The sequence below is a fragment of the Tachyglossus aculeatus genome, chromosome X2, assembly GCF_015852505.1.
Source record: "Tachyglossus aculeatus isolate mTacAcu1 chromosome X2, mTacAcu1.pri, whole genome shotgun sequence".
Lineage (NCBI taxonomy): Eukaryota > Metazoa > Chordata > Mammalia > Monotremata > Tachyglossidae > Tachyglossus > Tachyglossus aculeatus.
The window spans coordinates 23,843,261-23,865,094 of record NC_052100.1 but is presented as its reverse complement, the minus strand read 5'-3'; the positions used below and the strand labels follow the sequence as shown (position 1 = coordinate 23,865,094).

At 44.5% G+C, this 21,834-nt stretch overlaps 1 protein-coding gene across 1 annotated transcript; it reads left to right on the top strand.

Annotated features, from left to right (window-relative positions):
• Positions 1-1,005: 1,005 nt before the first annotated feature.
• Positions 1,006-16,579, top strand: EEF1E1 (eukaryotic translation elongation factor 1 epsilon 1). The gene is made up of 4 exons (XM_038771390.1): positions 1,006-1,094; positions 9,030-9,230; positions 11,612-11,707; positions 15,746-16,579. Exons 1-4 carry the CDS (start codon positions 1,011-1,013, stop codon positions 15,884-15,886), a joined length of 522 nt encoding a protein of 173 aa, XP_038627318.1. The 5' UTR covers positions 1,006-1,010; the 3' UTR covers positions 15,887-16,579.
• The last annotated feature ends 5,255 nt before the right edge of the window (positions 16,580-21,834 follow it).

The following is a 21,834-nucleotide window of genomic DNA, read 5'->3' as shown; positions in this document are numbered from 1 at the left end:
AGAATAAATAGAATTATAGCTATATTCACATCATTAATAAAATAATCAGTGGAAAGAGCACGGGCTTTGGAGTCAGAGGTCATGGGTTCCAATCCCGGCTCCGCCTCTTGTCACCTATGTGACTTTGGGCAACTCACTTAACTTCTCTGTGCCTCAGTTCCCTCATCTGTAAAATGGGGATTAAGACTGTGAGCCCCACGTGGGACAACCTGATCACCTTGTATCCCCCAGCGCTTAGAACAGTGCTTGGCACATAGTAGGCGCTTAAAGAGAAGCTGCGTGGCTCAGTGGAAAGACCCCGGGTTTAGGAGTCGGAGGTCGCGGATTCAAATCCCGACTCCGCCGCTTGTCTGCTGTGTGACTTTGGACAAGTCACTTAACTTCTCTGTGCCTCAATTCCCTCATTTGTGAAATGGGGATTAAGACTGTGAGCCCCACGTGGGACAACCTGATTACCCTGTATCTCCCCCAGCACTTAGAACAGTGCTTTGCACCTAGTAGGCGCTAAAAGAGAAGCTGCGTGGCTCAGTGGAAAGATCCCGGGCTTAGGAGTCGGAGGTCGCGGATTCAAATCCCGACTCCGCCGCTTGTCTGCTGTGTGACTTTGGACAAGTCACTTAACTTCTCTGTGCCTCAGTTCCCTCATCTGTAAAATGGGGATTAAGACTGTGAGCCCCACGTGGGACAACCTGATTACCCTGTATCTCCCCCAGCGCTTAGAACAGTGCTCGGCACATAGTAAGCGCTTAACAAGTGCCAACATCATCATTATTATTATTATTATTATTACGAGTTTCAGGCCGTAGCCACGCCCTCAGCCTTCAGCCCACCGCCCCTGCAGCGCCAGCCTCGGGCGCAGGCGCACTGCGCCCTCCCTCCCTCGCTCCTCCCAGCCAATGGGAGGCCCGGCCCCGCCCTGAGTGACAGCCGTCTCCCACCCTCCGCGCCAATGGGGGAGGCGGTGGCCGGCCCCGGCCCCGCCCCCGGCCCGGCGCCGGCTGGTTCGGAAGATGGCGGTGGCGGAGCTGCTGCTGCTGGAGAAGTGTCTGGGGCTGCAGCGAGGGAACAAGTACAGCGCGCAGGGCGAGCGCCAGGTGCGGCTTTCCGGGGGGGCCCCGGGGGGGACGGGGTGGGGGCCGGGACCGGCGGAGTCACTTCCGGGATTGCACGAGCCGGGTGCCCACGTGGCCGCCCCCCGGCCCCGCCGGGAGCAGCAGCCAACCAGCCTTCCACCCCTGACCCCGCATCCATTCAGTCAATCAGTCGTATTTCCTTCTAGACTGTGAGCCCACTGTTGGGTAGGGACCGTCTCTATGCGTTGCCAGCTTGTGCTTCCCAAGCGCTTAGTACAGTGCTCTGCACACAGTAAGCGCTCAATAAATAATAATAACAATAATAATGGCATTTGTTAAGCGCTTACTATGTGCAGAGCACTGTTTTAAGCGCTGGGGGTGGATACAAGGTGATCAAGTTGTCCCACGTGGGGCTCACAGTCTTAATCCCCATTTTACAGATGAGGGAACTGAGGCTCAGAGAAGTTAAGGGACTTGCCCAAGGTCACACAGCAGACATGTGGCAGAGTCAGGATTCGAACCCATGACCTCTGACTCCAAAGCCCGTGCTCTTCTCCACTGAGCCACAGTGCTCGATTGATTGATTGATTTAAGCGCTTACAGGGCGACCCCCGGCCCACCTTCTTCCCCTGGCCTGGAATATCCTCCCTCCGCACATCCGCTAAACTAGCTCTTCCTCCCTTCAAAGCCCTGCTGAGAGCTCACCTCCTCCAGGAGGCCTTCCCACACTGGGCCCCCTTTTTCCTCTCCTCCTCCCCATTCCCCACAGCCCTTGTATATATCTGTACAGATTTATTACTCTATTTCACTTGTACGTATTTGCTATTCTATTTATTTTGTTAATGATGTGCCTGTACCTTTAATTCTGTCTGTTCTGACGGTTTTGACACCTGTCTACATGTTTTGTTGTCCGTCTCCCCCTTCTAGACTGTGAGCCCGTTGTTGGGTAGGGACCGTCTCTAGATGTTGCCGACTTGTACTTCCCAAGCGCTTAGTCCAGTGCTCTGCACACAGTAAGCGCTCAATAAATACGATTGAATGAATGAATGCCCCCCGGGATGGGCACTACCCCCCGGAATTCATTCATTCATATTAATAATAATAATGATGATGGCATTTGTTAAGCCCTTACTATGTGCAAAGGACTGTATTAAGCAATTACTGTGTGCGTGCCCCCCACCTCCTACCTGCCAGGCGCCGTCCCCGACTGACCTGGTGAAATGAGACTGGAGGTCGGGGGTCATCAATCAGTCGATCAATCAGCGATATTTACCGAGTTCATGCTGTGTACTTGCCGAGCACTGAACTAAGCGCTCGGGAGAGAACGATACGATAAAATTAGCGGACGGATTCCCTGCCCATCGCCACCTCCCAAGGCCCGGCGGAGGCCTAGGGGCCGTTTGGACCGGTTGCAGGGCTTCTGGAGTTCGCCTCTCCTTCAGTCCATCAGTTATATTTTTGGAGCATTTTCTCAAGGCAATGCATTGTACTAAGTGCTTAAAAGTAGTAATACTGGTACTTGTTAAGCGCTTACTGCATGTGAAACACAGTACCAAGTGCAAGGCTAGATGCAAGTGAGTCAGGTTGGACACATGTGGCTCATATTTTAAGCGCTTAACAAATGCCATTGTTATTATTTTAAGAAGGAGCGAGTATAATTTCACCCTACAACTCTCCAGGGAAACCACTTTTACGATTGGAGAAAGGGTTAGATTTGTCTATGAGACTTTTTGGCCCACCCGTGGCTACCGTCTGGCCCAAAGTCATAATAATAGTCTTTGTGTTATTTCCTAGGTGTATACTATGTGCCAAGCACTGTGGTAGCCAACTTATGTTGCCAACTTGTACTTCCCAAGCGCTTAGTACAGTGCTCTACACACAGTAAGCGCTCAATAAATACAATTGATTGATTGTGGTAAGCCGGGGACTGGGGGGGGTAGATACAAGATAGGCAGGTCGGACACAGTCAATCAGTGGCATTTATTGAATGCTTACTGTGTGCAGAGCACTGTACTAAGCGCCTGGGAGAGTACAATACAACAGAGTTAGTAGATCTGGCTCCTGCTCACTAGGCACTTACAGTCTAAAGGGGAAGAAAGACATTAATAAATCCATTATGGATATGGACATAAGTGCTGTGGGGCTGAAAGAGGGGGGAAATGTCAAGTGCTTTAAAGGGTACAGATCCGTGTGGGGCTCACAGTCTGAGAGGGTGAACAGAAATTTCTCCTATTTTCCACATGAAGAAACTGAGTCACAGACAAGTTAAGTGCCTCGCCTAAGTTTACACAGCAGGTGAGTGGCAGAGCCGGAATTGGAACCTGAGTTTCCTGACTTCCAGTCCTGTGCCATTCCCACTGTTTCTCTAAAAGAAGGACAGTGCTACATGTATTAGACTTCACTTTTGACGTATGGGCTTTTTACCGCATCTCTAATCTTTGTTTATTACTGAGCCCACATTACCCACCCAGTAGGATTCTCGTAAGCAGGTCATTTTCTCCCAACTACTACTTTTCACTCGCAGCCACTCTTCCTGTTACCTGTAAATTGGTTTGTGTGTAGTCCCCTTTTAGACTGTAAGCTCATGTTCCCTCCAGACTGTAAGGTCATTATGGGCAGAGAACACGCCTACCAACGCTGTTGTATTAAACTCTCCCAAGTTCTTAGTATAGTAGGCACTCGATAAATACCAGTGATTGATTGTGCTTTTTCATTTGCAGCACCTGGTGCTGTTTTCTTTTTTCCCCTCCTAGTCTCTTTTCCGTGCAAAGCATTTGCTTCCAGGACACTCCATTCTTAATGGCAGTGTGCCATGCTCATCATGAACTCCCAGTTTTTTTGTGTTTTTGTTTGTTTTTTTTTAAATCTGGGAAGCGGCATTGCCTGTGGCTGTTTTACCATGCCCTTAAATAGTTCCTCTGTCCTCCTTGCTTTCAGTTTCCCAGTTTTGACTCTCCAAAACAGCTCCTGTTTGGGTATCCTGCTGTTGTTGCTCTTTCTCACATGTCTCAACTAAGTATAACTGTGTGAAGGTGAGTGTAGCTTCCATGCAGAGAAGCTGACTGTATTCCAGATCTTCATTGTTCGTGAACTTGTCTTGCTCCTGAAATATTGAGTCTGGCCCACAAGTGATGTTGATGGAACTGTTCCAGGAACTGGATATGGTACTTGTATATGGTACAGGTCTGTTGGACAGCTCTCCAGGTTCCCACCAACAGATGTGCTGGCCTTCTTTATTCTGTTTTCTAGTTCCTTATCTATCATTGCATCACTGGTCAGTGTAACTCCTTAGGGGCAAGAATCAAATATTTTTACTGTACTCTCCCAAGCACTTAGTAGATTGCCTGGGTCTCCCGACTTTCAGCCCTGTGTTGTTCCCACTGTTACACTGTTTCTCTCAAAGAAGGATAGTGCTGTGGGTATTAGACTTCATTTTTTACCTATTAGCTTTTTCCTGTGCCTCAGAAAAAAATTGCTTTTGATTTATGAGGTTTAAATTTAAGATGCAGTTTCCAGGAACTACTTATGTTATTGTTTCGAGGACTTCTTGAATTTTGTTTTTGAAAAGGATGGAAATTGAGTCCAAAACTGTTAAATATAAGACATGAGTGCACACAGGCGTTTAGTAAATGTTGATTGATTCCACTCAGTGGTTTAAACCCAGTTGGCCACATTATAGTGCTGTGCTGTTCTAGCGTACAGTACCTCAATATGGCCTGTACCAAGCCATATCCTTACTTTTCGTCAAGCGTCAACTTCTCTATAAGGTTTTTCTAGCTTGGTACTACAGTTATTCCAGTGTTCTTTTTATATTTTTCATCCTCCTTTCCAGTCTCCCCACTACCCCAAAGTACTTAACCCTTTTGTATAGTTTTCTAGCTATATTGGTAGTTTCCTAGCTATGTTGGTTTTGTAGTTGTAAGGCTGGGTTTCTTGAATTTCTGTGAGTTTGGTTTGACTCTCCTTGCCCTCACTAGATTGTAAAACTCTTCAATTTCAGGGCTATTTTTACCCCCACTGTAATTATGCCCAGTGTCTATTTCAGTTTTTCAACCCTAAATGTTTTCTGTCAGGCCACTAAATGTTGTTCGTCATATTGCTGAGTTGGTAATTATGGAGAATCATTGCAAATATAATTTATTTTCACAGGTCCATCTGTTGGGCTGTTGTCTGATATTGCTGTCCTTTTTTATTATTTGACTACATATTTTAGAAATTCACAAAACGTCTGCAGCTTCTGTAGCTTCATTGGTTTGGTATGAGTTCAGTGCTTATTGGTAGACGTAATAGTATCTGTTAAGGGCCTAATCCGGGCAAATCACTGCCCTGAGCATTAGGAATAAAAGACACAGGTAAGAATTATGCACTGTGCTTGGCCCGTGGAGGTTGGGGGCGGAGATAGTGATAGATGCCTAAAGAAGGAAGCAGTAAGAACAGCATAAAAGAGGAGGTCAGTGATAAGTTCAGTAAGAGTAACCAGGAGCAGAGTCCAACTGTTACAACAGTCACTGCAGCAGCGGAGTCAAGGTGTGAGGTGAGGTGAGATGTGATAAAGTCCTGGAAACAACCCTAGCCCCTGCCCCCCACCCAGAGGGTCTGCAGCTTTCAGTCTTCCATTCTAAAGTTGTGAAGGCAACCCCCCCGCCGGGTGTTGACAGAGGACACGCTTTCTCCTTTTACCACTAAAACCTGACTGAATACCAAGGAAGGGGCAATATGATAATCACTGGTATTTGTTAAGAGCTTAGTAGATTCAAAACAATCAAATCAGATCCAGTCCTTGTCCCACATGGGGCGCCCAGTCAAAGTTCTCTTACCAAGAAACTCAGTGAGCGGGAAACAAAAATGGGACACTCCACCTCTGCAACCGTGAAAACTGTCTTGGGAGCAACAAACCCCTTTCCTGGATTTCATCTTTGCTACCAGACGTGTTGGGCTTCTTAGATTCGGTCAGGGCTGCATAGAAAGCACCATGTTAAAGTGGCGCCTGCTCGGCTGGGCTAGGATGTGGCCCGGAAAATGAGGTTGCTGGATTTTCGGTTTCAAATTCTCAGCCACTGAACCAAAATGCCCATATTTTGCAAAAATCGGGGAAATTGTTACACTACCGATAATTGTATTTGAACATAAAAATCAAGATGTAGCCCTACGGGAAGTCTTCAACTTTAGACATTTTAAGGTAAGACAAAAGGCACTTAAAATGTTCCTAAATTTATACTGTTTCAGCTCATCGGTTTTGACTAGTCTACACTGTCTGACCTGATTAAAACTCATATCTGCCCTTGCGCTTAGTACAGGGCTTGGCATATATACTTACTATAGTAAGTGCTTAAATGCCCCAGTGGTTTCTTGTTATCAGCCTATGTTATGGCAATGTCTTTTGGGGAGCATGCTCTTAAAACACAGAAAAATGATTTTATAAACCACACTCTGGGGAAGAAAAACAGGGAAATTATGAAGAGGGCAGGGGTGGGTGTGGAGTTACCTAGCGGGTCGATGTACCCAGTTAACTTCCAGTGAAGTAAAAATTGGCAACCCTATCGTGGAACTGTTCTGCCTTATTGTAAACACACCAAGGTAGTTTCATTACTCCTCTATAATTAATTCCACAGTTCTGAGAAATTTTGGTACAGGTAGGGTATGCAACGTTAGATCAAGAATCAATTCCAAATTTATGTTACTGCTCTTAAAGGGAAAATTGCTTTTGATTTCTGAGGTTTAAATTTAAGGTGCAGTTCCAAGAACTAATTGTGTCATATGTTTGAGGACTTTCTGAATTTTGTATTTGAAATGGATGGAAAATGTGAGTCCAAAATTCTTAAATATAAGATTGTATGTTAATTAGAAAGCTGATTACTGGATCCAGCCAATTATTATAATGATAATGCATTCGTATATATATTATATAAAATAATAATTGGGGGGGGGGTTAGTGCTTTCTATGTGCCATGCACTTTACCAATTGCTAGGGTAGATACAGAATGATTGGGTCCAACATGGGGCTAAAGTCTAAGTAGGAGGAAGAGCAGCTATTGACTCCATTTTGCTGTGAGGGAACCTAAGCACAGAGAAGTTAAGTGACTTGACGAAGGTCACACAGCATGTAAGTGGCAAAACTGGGATTAGAACCCAGGTCCTCTGATTCCCAGACCTGTGCTCTTTCCATCCAAAAGACTATCTTTTATTTTATTTATTTTGTAATGTAAATAACCTAACAACCCCTGGCAAGTTATGTGCCTGAGTTCAACATAGTTTTGTTCTGACGCTTTCAATTTTTGAAGAAGCCTCAGTTCCAATCAATTCACTGCATGGAATTTCTGTTGTACATTTGGAAACGCCGATTGGAAGTTAAGAAATTGGGATTATTTAATCTTTCCCCCCAAATTGTGTAGTAGTAACTTTTGATTGATTTTTGTTTTTGATCAAGTGATCAGTTGCTTATTTCAGATGTTCCCTCCTGAATGGCTGAGGGAGGGAGCCTACAAATCAATCAAGCAGTGATATTTACTGAGTGCTTATGATGTACAGAGCACTGTACTAAGCACGTGGAAGAGCAGAACACAACAGAGTTTGTAAGACGCCTTCCTTGCCTACGATGACGTTGCTCCAACTCCTTTCCATTGCAGACTTCTCTGTGCTCCTATCTGATCACGTGGGCAACCAGGTTTATTCATGTTTTTATTCAGTCAGTCAATCCATGGTATTTAGTGAGTGCTCACTGTGGATAGAGTTCTGTACTAAGTGCCTGGGAGAGTAAGATACAAAAGAGTTGGTAAACACATTCTCTGCTCACAAGGAGCTTACAGTAGTGGGGAAGCAGCATGGCGTAGTGCCATCCAAACTGCTACCCTGCTTGTTCAGGCTCTCATCCTATCCCGTCTGGACTACTATATCAGCCTCCTCTCCGATCTCCCATCCTCTTGTCTCTCCCCACTTCAATCCATACTTCACGCCACTGCCCGGATTGTCTTTGTCCAGAAACGCTCTGGGCATGTTACTCCCCTCCTCAAAAATGTCCAGTGGCTACCAATCAATCTGCGCATTAGGCAGAAACTCCTCACCCTCGGCTTCAAGGCTGTCCATCACCTCACCCCCTCCTACCTCACCTCCCTTCTCTCCTTCTACAGCCCAGCCTGCACCCTCCGCTCCTCTGCCACTAATCTCCTCACCATGCCTCGTTCTCGCCCGTCCCGCCGTCGACCCCCAGCCCAGCCCACGTCATCCCCCTGGCCTGGAATGCCCTCCCTCTGCCCATCCGCCAAGCTAGCTCTCTTCCTCCCTTCAAGGCCCTACTGAGAGCTCACCTCCTCCAGGAGGCCTTCCCAAACTGAGCCCCCTTCTTCCTCTCCCCCTCCTCCCCCTCTCCATCCCCCCGCCTTACCTCCTTCCCTTCCCCACAGCACCTGTATATATGTATATATGTTTGCACGTATTTAATACTCTATTTATTTTACTTGTACATATTTATTCTATTTGTTTTATTTTGTTAATATGTTTTGTTTTGTTCTCTGTCTCCCCCTTCTAGACTGTGAGCCCACTGTTGGGTAGGGACCGTCTCTATATGTTGCCAACTTGTACTTCCCAAGCGCTTAGTACAGTGCTCTGCACACAGTAAGCGCTCAATAAATATGATTGATTGATTAGTGGAAAGAGCACGGGCTTGGTAGTCAGAGGACATGGGTTCTAATCCCGGCTCCACCACTTGTCTGCTGTGTGACCTTAGGCAAGCCGCTTAACTTCTCTGTGCCTCATTTACCTTATCTGTAAAATGGGGATTAAAACTGTGAGCCCACCCGTGGGACAACTGGATTACCTTGTATCTACCCCAGCGCTTAGAACACTGCTAGGCACATAGTAAGCGCTTGATAAATACCATCATTATAATTATTATTATTATTATTAGACTTTTCTACGTGCCGTGTAATTTTGACATTTTTGCGTTTGCTTTTTTATTAGATTCCAGTTCTTCAGACAAACAATGGCCCAAGCCTAACAGGATTGACGACCATAGCATCTCATCTTGTTAAGCTAGCCAATAAAGAACATTTGCTTGGGAGCTCTGCCGAAGAAAAAGCTGTAGTTCAACAATGGCTAGAATACAGGATAACTCAAATAGATGGACACTCCAATATCGATGCTATCCGGACCACACTGAAGGTAATGGAGACCTCTGTTTGGGGTTGAGAATGCCCGAACCTTGGGTACGAAGGCAAGGTCGTGTATCTGAGGCCTGCATCTTGCCAACCTCCCAAGTCTCCATCGTTACTAGTGCTCGGGAGCCTCTGGCTTTGTGATAGGTCTTCTTGGTGTCAGATGCACATAGTAAGCCCGTAATAAATGCCATCATTATTATTATTATTATGGGCCAGGCGGCCATTCGGTTCTGCCCCAGCCAAAGGGTGACAGACTGGCTAAGTAGAAGATGGGCTCGGGTGCCGCACAGCAGGCAGTCTGACCCCCATGGGTATGATCTGCCGTCAGCCCGGCCCCTCAAGGGCCTGGACACCAGAAGCGATGGGCCCAAGGTTCATCCGTCATCTTCGCTGATAGATTTCATCATCATCATGCTCATCCTCAGACCTGTCTTGAACAGCTCCAGCCTGTTCAGTTGCCTTCTCCCAGCATTCCCCACCCCCAGGCTGACTCCTAGGTCGTCCCTCCACTGCTCAACCACGTCCTCTGGCCCTCTTTGGCCACTGCTCAGCTATGACCTCTGGCCTTCTTCAGCCCCTGCTCAACTACATCTTCTGTCCCTTTTTGGCCTCTGCTCAGCTGTGTCCTCTGGTCTTGTACTTCCCAAGTGCTTAGTACAGTGCTCTGCACACAGTAAATACACAATAAGTACGATTGAATGAATGAATCCTCCTCAGCCTCACATGCTCAGGCTCCTGCCCCTGTCATGCTCTGCTTTCAGCTAGTGGTAGCAAGTGCCCAGAGCATTCTTGTACAGCACCTGAAGCACACTGGTAGTAGAAATTAAAAATGCTTTGATGTCGGCTCTCCTTTTAGAGGGTATACAGGGAACATGCTTCTTTCTTTAGTACTTCCCAAGAACATGGGGTGCTCATTAAATGCTGTTACCCCTACTACTAGATTAGAAAAGGGTACTTAACGAAGGGGATCTGAAGGAGTTTGAACAGGGAAACAAACATTGCTTGGCAGGTATTGGATTTTTAAAATTTTATTTCTTCATTTGTTTTGAGAAATAACAGTGCTGTTGGGGGTTTAACTTCTAAGGGTTTGTTTAAAACCTTTGTAAAAAATTAGTCGTCATTTAACTAAACTCACCCTCTTCAGTCTGAAACAGACTTGGAAATTTTATAGAGAGGAATTAATGGTATTATTTGAGCACTTACTGGGCATAGAGCACTGTACTGAACACTTGGGAGAGTGCAGTACAATAGAGTGGGTAGACACAATCCTTTCCCAAAAGAAGCCTACAGACTAGATGGGAAGACAGACATTAAAATATATTAATCAATCGTATTTATTGAGCGCTTACTGTTTGCAGGGCACTGTACTAAGCGCTTGGGAAGTACAAGTTGGCAACATATAGAGACAGTCCCTACCCAACAGTGGGCTCACAGTCTAGAAGGGGGAGACAGAGAACAAAACCAAACATATTAACAAAATAAAATAAATAGAATAGATATGTACAAGTAAAATAAATAGAGTAATAAATATGTACAAACATATATACATATATACAGGTGCTGTGGGGAAGGGAAGGAGGTAAGATGGGGGGATGGAGAGGGTTTTTTTAGGATGGGAGAGACATGGGCATGTTTGAAGGCAGCGGGGAAGGAACCAGTGGAGAGTGAGCGGTTGAAGATGGAAGTTAAGGAGGGGAGAAGGGATGGAGCAAGAGATTTCATGAGATGAGAGGGAATGGGGTCAGAAGCACAGGTGGCCGGAGTAGCACTTGAGAGGAGGGAGGAGAGCTCCTCTGAGGATACTGCTGGGAAGGATGGGAGAGTAGCAGAGAGTGTTGAGAGCCGGGGGGTTGGGGGGCAGGGGGGAGTGACTTTGGGGAGGTCAGACCTGATGGATTTAATTTTGTTAATGAAGTAGGAGGCCAGATCGTTGGGGGTGAGGGAAGGAGGAGGGGGAGAAACTGGGGGCCTGAAAAGGGAGTTGAATGTACGGAAGAGCTGACGGGGATGATGGGCATGGGTGTCAATAAGGGAGGAGAAATAGTTTTGTCTGGCAGAGGAGAGGGCTGAGTTAAGGCAGGAAAGGATAAACTTGAAGTGGAGTTATTAAGGGAAATGGCAGAGTGGAACGATATGGACATGAGTGCTGTGGAGCTGAAATTGGGGTAATTTCAGATACTTAGGGGATTCAGATCTGAGTGAATAGGTGACACAGAGGAGAGGGGAGGTAGGGGCTTAGGGAAGATGGGATTTTAGGAGGGCTTTGAAGAGGGGGAGTGTGGTGGTTTGTCAGATCCAAAGGAAGGGGAGTTTTGTTGCATGAATATCTTCTTGAGTCGCATCATGTTGTCCTATTTAATGGTGGGTATATTTTTCTCTTTACAGGATCTTAATGCCTATCTTGAAGATAAAGTTTACTTTACGGGAAATAACTTTACTTTAGCAGATATTCTATTGTATTATGGTCTTCATCGCATCATTGTGAGTATTTAATAATGTAGCTTCAACTGCAAGTGATATTTCAGAGTATTTTTACAATACTAAAATGCATATCTGAATTTTTTTTTTACTTCTAAGGGGAAAAGAAGATGGTTTAGAATCAAAAATGAGCCCAGATTTATGCACTTACCCTAGATAATTATGGGGTCCCACCTGTGGACTTTATGGCATTTAGTTTGATTGTGCTAGCAAAATCTATTATAGGAGACGATGCAAAAATTATCAAACTTTCTACATGATTGGTGATCATAACTGTAAAATTCCAGATTATTAGGGAAAAACATTTGGTGAAAGAAGGATTTAGTAGCAAGATAAGATCTACAATGATTTGATCAATCACCCTTGCCAAATGACAAATTATTAGGGCCAAGAAGAGTAGAGGAAAAAAAATGGAATTCCCAATATTGTGAAGACTAGAGTGAATTCTCAAAAAAAAAAAGGAAAAATCTGATTAAAGATTCAAGGTGGAGAGTTAATAGCACCCAGATTATTTGTATTCAGAGTTATGTAAACCATTAGAAATATTTCTCTATCTTCACGGGAAAATGTTTCGTGATTCAAAAAAAGACAGGCAGTTTTTCACTAAGACATTTCAAGATAAGATGAACCACACTTAGCATTTGTAAATGTACACCGTGTTTTGACTTTCTAACATATCGGTTTTGCCTTTACGGCATTTGCCTTCTCTGTGGCACTAGGGAGCAAGGCAGTGGTGGAGGACTCACAATAATAACTGTAGTAATTTCAGCACTTACTACGGACCAAGTGCTGTACTACGCGCTGGGGTGTTTCCGAGATAATCATATTGGACTTAGTCCCTTTTCCGCCTGGGGCTCACAGTCTAAGCAGGAGGGAGAACAAGGTAGCTGGGAAATGTTACAAACAGCAGTTGTGGTGGGGAAGAAGGGAGGGGAAAATGTAAAGAAATTGGAGGCAGAGAGGGCCAAATGGAGCCATAAGAGATGACCAGGGTGTCCATTTTGTGTCCATTGAAGTAAAAATCAGCTGCCATATTGTGGAACCTTACTGACTCATCGTAAATTAGTGTAGTTGCAGCATTTACCTATAAATGACACAATTCAGGGTGATTTTGATTTAAAAAAAAAGAAACCAGGGTATTGAATCTTGATTCTGGAACCAATCCCCCCATTATAGCAAGAATTGGTTCCTACTTGCAATTTCCAACTTAAGGTACAGTTTTCAGGAACCAGTTGGGTCATAAATCCAGTGACTGCCTGGAACCTGTCCGGAGACCGTTAAGACACCAGAGAAGGACAAGATGAACATCATGAAACGTAGAACAGATTGCAAAGGAAAAGGAATGGTGAAAAGAGAAAACAAGCGAAACTTGGGTTTTTCATACCAGTGTTGCAGATGAAACCTGTTGAGCTCAACTTGAGCCAGGATGTCAACTCAAGAAGTCCCAGCTGATTCCCTCTGACTCCAGGGACAAGAATGACCAAACGATCCCAGATAGGTAGACGTCCCCTCTTTTTCCTTGACAGTCAAGATGCTCTTTCTTCTGCCCAGTCAGAATCCCTCCTCCGGTCAGAACCACCATTGGCACTTTTTGAATGCCCTGCTGTAGTACGGGCTTGAACATACATAAGGAGCGAAAGACACAATCCCTGCTCTGCGAGAGCTTTAGAGCTTGGGGATGATAGTCCGGAGTTTAATGAGAGCAAAAGAAGCAATCATCCTATTGCGAAAATGTCATGTAAGGGATCTCTAAACAATTAACCTGACTGATGATCTGAGTTAAAAAGTAGAGCATGCCTCAGAGTACTCTTAAATCCGTTAACACCAGGATGGATTTTGAGGCCAGCAAGTCATATATAGCACAGCTATTTAACAGTTTTTTGGATTCAAGAAACAGCTTTGAACGTTTTATTAGCTTCTGCATAAATGAGAACCAAATCTATTTCCCTTTGTTTACATTACCAATGTGTACAATTCTTAGGTTTCCTGCCCTGATCATAACTTAGAATCGTAACTTAGAATCACTGTTTGTTATTGTTTATATGTGGTATTCATTACCACATTTCCCAGTAAAGTTTGAAAGCTTTGTTTTTTGGTTTCTGGGTATTAATATTTAGATTGTAAGATACTTGACACTGAGCCTCCAGTTCTGCCAGAACGTATGTTTTCACTCTGTATTTTGATTAGAACATTGTTGGGGATTTAGACCCTTTCTACGTGTCCTTAAATGGCTTTCTGTCAATCTTAAAAATTAAGACCCAGGCAAAATCTTGACAAAGAAATTTGACCTACAGTGAGAAGCTCTTTTTAAGAAATAGGCCACCAAGGCACAATTGTAAGATGTATCTGTTAGAAGCTTCACACAACAAAGCTTCCCTTTTATTTGGAAATCCCCCCTTCTAGGTGAAAATGAGGCCAGCTCCCCTCTGAGCCAAAATAAAAGCCAGGTGGTTTTAGGGTTGTTTTTTAGTCTCCAAAGGCATTGGTATGACCCGTGCAAACTTGAAGCAGATCACTTAAAACTGGTCATTGAAGATGAGCTCTTGTGGGCACTGTGGCTAAATTTGTTTCCAGAGGTCCCCGTTAAATCAGGTGGAAGGATTGTTGGCAGGGAGGCGCGTATATAGAGATGTCGGCAAGGGCTGAACAGGGTGGAGGAAGTGGTAACGAGTAACAACCGAAATAGAAAAACTCCAATGGAAAAGTCAGTCCTGTGACTGGAATGTCAGCACTGAGGGATCCTATCAACAGGATCTTGAATTCCAAAATCAGTCGATCAGTCAAAGGTATTTATTCTTCATGGACAAATGTTTCATCAAATTTTAGTCTCTTAATTACATGGCTCTTGATTATTTGATTTCCCATATCAGCTTACAGTAAAAACAGCTATGTATGATATTCCCCTCATTCTGTGGGGAATCAATCAGTGGCATCTTTTGAACTCTTACTGTGTGCAGAGCACTGCACTAAGCACTTGGGAGAGAACAGTACAATAGAGGTAGTTCTCAAGATCCCAGATCTCAAGCCCATCCTTCCACTGCTCAGAAACATCCACTTTAAAGGCAACCAGTTGTTTCCTGAAGTGAGTCAGTATCACCTGGAAACTTTACCTTGAGTTGAAAATGGCAAACCCTTTATTTTTTATGGTATTTAAGCACTTACTTGAGCCTGGTATAGAACAGAGGCATACTGAACTAAGCTCTAGGGTAGATACAAGCTAAGCAGGTTGGGGCTCACAGTCCTAATCCCCATTTTGCAGATGAGGTAACTGAGGCACAGAGAAGCTAAGTGAAATGCCTAAGGTATCACAGCAGACAGGTAATGGAGCTGGAATTAGAACCCGGGTCCTCTGATTCTCAGTCCCATGCTCTTCCTACTAGGTCATACATTTAAAGTTTTTCTAGAGGTTCTATAGTGTTCCCATGCAAAATTCCAGAGATCTCTTACCCTCACTCTATCTGACCAGAGTCATGGTTTATTGGGCGCTTATGTTAACCTACACCTAGTTTTACCCTCATCCCTCAAAACATAGTCCAGCCTCCAAGTAATGTCAGATTTTTCTGGAGTGCCCACCTGGTTTGAAGCTGAAGCTGAACAGAAAAGCATGAAACAAAAGCAGGAGTCTTCCAGACTGTCAGAATTAGTTTTTCTCCTGTCAGAGAACATTGACTTTGGAAAACTGCCTTTTTGTTGTGAAACATTTCTGTTTCCTGTGCTAGAGAAGCAGCATGGCCAAGTGGATAGAGCACAGGCCTGGGAGTCTGAAGGACCTGGGTTCTAATTCCGGCTCCGCCGCTTGTCTGCTTTGTGACCTTGGGCAAGTCACTTAACTTCTCAGGGCCTCAGTTCCCTCATCTGTAAAATGGGGATGAAGATTATGAGCCTTACGTGGGATGGGGACTGTGTGCAACCTGATTACTCCAGCACTTAGTACAGTGCTTGGCCCACAGTAAGTGTTTAACAAACACCACCATTATTATTATTATGTTACTAGCAGCTAGGCTTATGTAATGCCTGCAATTTTTTAAATCCCTTTTTTAGGCTGACCTTACAGTTCAAGAGAAAGAGAAATACCTGAACGTGTCTCGCTGGTTTTGTCACATTCAACATTTTCCAGGCATCAGACAGAATCTGTCAAGTATAGTCTTTATCAAGAACAGACTGTATAGTAGTGCCCACTAGAAGACCGTCAAGATTCCCCTTCCATTCATGAAGAAACTGAGAGCTTAGAAAATGGGAAATGTATCCTGGATCTCAGAATTACACACCATAGAATCATTATCATGCAAATACTGATATGCCGTCATTCATTATGTTCAGTATTGGAATGCAAACTAGAACCTTTGATAATGTATAAAAGTGTGTCTAAATGTTTCATTCATTCTTATGAGTTTAACATTTGCAATGTTTTATGTAGAAATCAACCATCATTTTAAAAATCTCCAATCATCAAGTTCTAAGTTAATTTTGTTCTATAGGTGAAATAGATTTTAATTAAATTACAATCAGCAGCTCAATCTTAATATAAAAGAAAAATCTTATGTGTTTTCAATAGTTGCTCCTTTTGGCTGTTTATTGACCAGTGTCCCATACCTGTGATATTCACCCTTTTTCTTCTTTCCCTCCTCTGTCCTCCCCACTTCCCCCGAAAATGAACATGGTTGTTTACACTAGTTTATTTTTTATTAAAAGCTATAATAAACTGTGCCAAGGATGCAGTAAGGGAAAAGATGTATTTGCCTATATTTATGTGAGATAGTAAATATGGTTGAAAAAAAGTCTTTGTTTCTTTCCTGCAGTCATTATTCATCAAAGTAGAATTAACTTTTGAACTGCCCGAAGGGGCAATGGAAATAAAATGATTTATTCTCTTGAGTTAATTGGGGATGTTTTTTGTTGTTGTGCTAAATAGAATTTACCAGGAAAGATAGAGGAAAAATCCCAGGTGATTCCTGGCACTAAACAAGTGAAAACTAAAATGTAAATATGGGCTGCCCATCTCTCTCCACATAAAATTAAACATCTTTCCACTGACTTCAGGTTCTCCACCAAAGCTCTCCATTGTACATAATGGCTCTCTGTCCCTGCTACTTCCCAGCTTGCCCTCCTCCTCCTCCCCGCAACCTGGTCTCTTTCAGTCCACTCTCGACTCACCTGCCTCTAACCTTTTGCTGTGGCAGTTCACCCGGCATGGGGAATTTCCCTACCCCAACTCTGCCAGATCACAGCATTCTCCATCCTCAAAGCCCTCCTAAAATCCCACCATCAGCTCCACTCCACTCTCACCGGATACATACCAAGAACCTGAAAAGGGTTGAATGTGAAGGGTGCAAGGCAAGATGGTATTAGGGAAGTGAGGCAGTTCCAGGTCATGAGAGGCTTTTCTATTTTGCCGAAACTCAGTTTTCTATACTGAGCATGCTAAAAGGAATTTCCCTGAAAGTCAGGAATCATGACCCGAACCCCTGCCCTCAAAGAGCTTACAACCTAGTGGGATGGCCCACCAACACTTCAAGATCAACAGTGAACTGATTTTTCCCTCCCAAACGCTCCCCTGCTCCCGGCTTTCCCATTGCTATTGGGATACGTACTCCTTGGTCCTCTAACCCACTTACTCGCTCTGCTTCGCTTTTACCTCTCACCATCGACCCCTTGCTCACACCCTGCACCTTTGACAGATCACTGCTCTCTACGGCTTCAAAAAAAAAAAAGTTTCAACCAGGAAGGGATATACCTCACAGCCGGATTGATCACCAAAGGCAGAATGGGGACAGTTTCTGACCATAAGGGGCTCCCAGTCTAATCGGGGAAGGAAAAAGGGCATTTTGCCCCCATTTTACAAATGAGAAAACTAAAGCCAGCCCAGAGAGATTAGGTGCACTTGGATTTGCATCTTTTATTCGCCCTTCCCTCAGCCCCAGCACTTACGAACATATCTGTAATATATTTATATTCAAGGATAAGGAACCTGTCTACCAACTGTTATATTGTAGTCTCCCAAGAACTTAATACAGTGCTCTGCACACAGAAAGTGCTCAATAAATACAACTGATTGATTGACATTCCCAGTGTTTCTGGATGCTTAATACATTACCTGGGAGTTAGCCAGTTGGGGGAAGAGAATAGTTTCCCATGCTAAACTTCCATCATCAATACAGAGAAGGGAACAGCACATTGTGGGTGTTTGAACCAAAGTTTCCAAACGAGAGGATTACTGAAATTTCATCTTGAATCTTATTGAGATAATGACAAAGCAGCAGCACATAGGAAGGGTAGAAATACCCAAGGGCACTTCTCCCATTGGCTGCCTGAAAAAGAACACTGAAATGTGTAGCAGGTGCCACCTTTGAATTATGGTTTTGCACAGCTGTTTCATTTACATCCTTCCCCACACACCAGTTTTCACTTTATTCTTTTAAAAATCGGATCTGTTCCACAGGCCTTAATGTTAATATAACAGTTGCAGCAGAGATGTGACGGTTTAATGGATTAGAGCATTTAACTTTTGCCCCCAGAGAGTAATATTTCTTCTTAGCCTCCATAATTAGATAATCTGCTGCTCCCCGTTACTGGAGTTCTAAATTTCATATTCTTTCACCTGAGCACATCACTATGTATCTGGCTATCTTAATTTTAGTCTTGATTTATCGAAACTGAATTACCCTCCTAACTCTTTCTGGAGCTTGGGGTGAATTTTATTGCAAAAGCAATGGGAAGAAAGTTGCCATCATATATCTCTCACTGCACTGAGCTTTTTGCTACACAGAAGGCTCCATGTACCCTTCTCCATGTCTTGTAGGCTGGATTTATAACACTGAGGGCCCCAGCTCTAGGGTTACATATAAGCATATCAGAGATGGGATGGAGAATTTGATTTCACAATGATTACTCGTTCCTTTAGGCTCTGCCTTTATTACTTTTACTGGTGGGAAGTAAAAGAATTCTGGGGGGCTACCTGCCCCCCATCACACTCATCCCTCACAAACTGGGAATAGCACAATAGGGGAAGGTGGGAAATAGAGGTTAGAAGAGATTGATCATATTTGTTGCAATTTCATCTCAAGGATTTCTTCCCACATTATCTTGGCCCCATTAAGATAGATATTTAGCAATTACATTTCTCCTTCTCTGTTGGAAGAAGTAAATCTTTTCAGTCTTCCAGCCTGGTGAGCTAATCAGACAGCTCTTTGGTGATGCTTCTTCCACTTCAGAAGAGGCAGGTAGCCTCGGGCTGGCCAATGGCACTGGAGAAACATCTTTGGATTTGGCTGGCCATCCTGCTAGCTATCATCTGTCTTCTTAGGCTGGCAGTGGCTCATTCTTGTCCTCTCTAACATCATCTGCTTGAGTAGTTGGAGCCCTGCAGGCCTCTCTGTCCAGGTTGAGTAAGAAATACAGTAGTCAGACAGCTGATTTGACAAGACACAACTCCGAACATTGTAGCTCCAGGCTTGCTTTGATCAGAATCAGCAACAGCACCCCTAAACTTCCAACTTACTTGATTGCAGACCCAGTTTTTCCCCTGGGAATAGCTCAAGGATGATTCCAGTCATGAATTGTAGGGCCCCTTCTTCTATCTTCTCCTATCCAGTGCCTACTCCAGTGCTTAGTACAGTGCCTGGCACATAACAATAATTATATCATCAATATCATACTTATTATTATTATTCCCTTCTACTCTATCTCCACTCACAAATACACAGCTCCTTGATAGCTGGGATCACATCAACCAACCCTATCATACTGTACTCTCCCAAGCACTTAGAACAGTGCTCTGAACACAGTAAGTGCTCAATACCATTGATCTTTATTATAAAAACACACTGCACCCACAACTAAACAGCCAAATATTCCCAATTCTTTAGTTCTTAGAAGCATGGTTCAGTGGGTCTGGGTTTACCCATTCACTGTGTACTTATGAGATGGATACCGGCATTTGGATGAGACTATTGTCTGTCAAAAGTCATCACCAGACAGCCTTTGGGAAAAGTGATAGGCTTCTAAAAATGTATCTGATTAGACTCTTCCATTCAAAACGTCACTGACACCAACTATGGCAGGATGATCCATAATAATAATAATAATGGCATTTGTTAAGTGCTTACTACATGCAAAGCACTGTTCTAAGCACTGGGGAGGATACAAGGTGATCAGGTTGTCCCACGTGGGGCTCACAGTCCTCATCCCCATTTCACAGATGAGGTAACTGAGACACAGAGAAATTAAATGACTTGCCCGAAGTCACTCAGGTGACAAGTGGTGGAGCCAGGATTTGAACCCATGACCTCTGACTCCCAAGCCTGTGCTCTTTCCACTGAGCCATGCTGCTTCTCTAAAAGAGAGCTAAATCCATCAGCAAGCAAAAGAGTGTGTGTGTGTTTTGTTGGCACCCCAAATGCAACATGCTCCAAACCAAACTTCTCTCTAATTTCCTACATCTGTGATACCACCCCTATCTTTCCTATGACTGAGACCTGGCAATATTGGTATCATCTTCAATTCCAATCTAATAATAATAACTGTGGCATCTGTTAAGTACTTACTAGGTGCCAAACATTGTTCTTTGCACTGGGGGAGGTACAAGATAATCAGGTCAGAATCAGTACCTGCATCGCGTGGAGCTCACAGTCCAAGTAGGGATGGCGTAGTGGATAGAGCATGGGCCTGAAGTCACAACGTCATGGATTCTAATCCCTGTTCCGCCACTTGTCTGCTGTGTGACCTTGAGCAAGTCACCTCCCTTCTCTGGGCCTCAGCTACCTCATCTGTAAAGTGGGGAGTGAGACTGTGAGCCCCACACGGGACAGGGGCTGGGTCCAACCCAATTTGCTTGTATTCACTCCAGCGCTTAATACAGCGGCCGGCACACAGTAAACACTTAATATAAGTACTGAACTCCATTTTACAGGAGGAAACGGAGGCACAAATAAGCAACTTTGCCCGAGATGACACAGCTGGCAAGTGGCAGAGCCAAGATTTAGAAGCCAGGTCTCCTCCCTTGCAGGCCCATGGGCTCCCACCAGGCCACACTGCTCATCAGAAGCAAGTACAATCAATCAATCAATCGATCGTGTTTATTGAGTGCTTACTGTGTGCAGAGCACTGTACTAAGCACTGAGGTGAGGTGAGGTACTAACGGTGAGGAGATTACACCTGCCCAAATGTATTTTGGATTCCCCTTCCAGAACATTTTGGGGGCCCAGCCCTTCCTGCCACTGGAACACTCAGTTACTCAATCAGCCTCCTTGTGGTCTGTCAATCAACTGACCGAGTTTCTTGAGCGCTTACTCATCATTCAATCGTATTTACTGAGCGCTTACTGTGTGCAGATCGCTGGATAAAGCGCTTAGAAGAAGCAGCGTGGCTCAGTGGAAAGAGCCCGGGCTTGGGAGTCAGAGGTCATGGGTTCTAATTTTGGCTCTGCCACTTCATTCATTCATTCAATCGTATTTATTGAGCGCTTACTGTGTGCAGAGCACTGTACTAAGTGCTTGAGAGGTACAAGTTGGCAACATATAGAGATGGTCCCTACCCAACAGTGGGCTCACAGTCTAGAAGAATAATGATGACATTTGTTAAGCGCTTACTATGTGCCAAGCGCTGTTCTAAGCGCTGGGGGGGGATTCAAGGTGATCAGGTTGTCCCACATGGGGCTCACAGTCTTAATCCCCATTTTACAGATGCGGGAACTGAGGCTCAGAGAAGTGATTTGCCCAAAGTCACACAGCAGACATGTGGTGGAGCCAGGATTCGAACCCATGACCTCTGACTCCAAAGCCCATGCTCTTTCCACTGAGCCACGCTGCTTGTCAGTTGCGTGACTTTGGGCAAGTCACTTCACTTCTCCGGGCCTCAGTGACCTCATCTGTCAAATGGGGATTAAGACTGTGAGCCCCACGTGGGACAACCTGATCACCTTGTATAATAACAATGGCATTTATTAAGCGCTCATTATGTACCAAGCACCGTACTACCCCAGCGCTTAGAACAGTGCTTGGCACATAGTAAGCGCTTACCAAATACCAACATTATTACTATTATTATTATTATTATTAGAAGAGTAGGGTAGAACAGAAGGAGCGGACGGACGGACGGGACTAGCTCCTCCGGGCTGCCGCGATGCGGGGCCC

Excerpts from the sequence above, each read along its gene's own strand:
- EEF1E1 (XM_038771390.1), top strand. The coding sequence starts at position 1,011 with ATGGCGGTGGCGGAGCTGCTGCTGCTGGAGAAGTGTCTGGGGCTGCAG. Across the intron at positions 1,095-9,029 it reads GCGCGCAGGGCGAGCGCCAG|ATTCCAGTTCTTCAGACAAA; the intron begins GTGCGGCTTTCC and ends CTTTTTTATTAG. Across the intron at positions 9,231-11,611 it reads CTATCCGGACCACACTGAAG|GATCTTAATGCCTATCTTGA; the intron begins GTAATGGAGACC and ends TTCTCTTTACAG.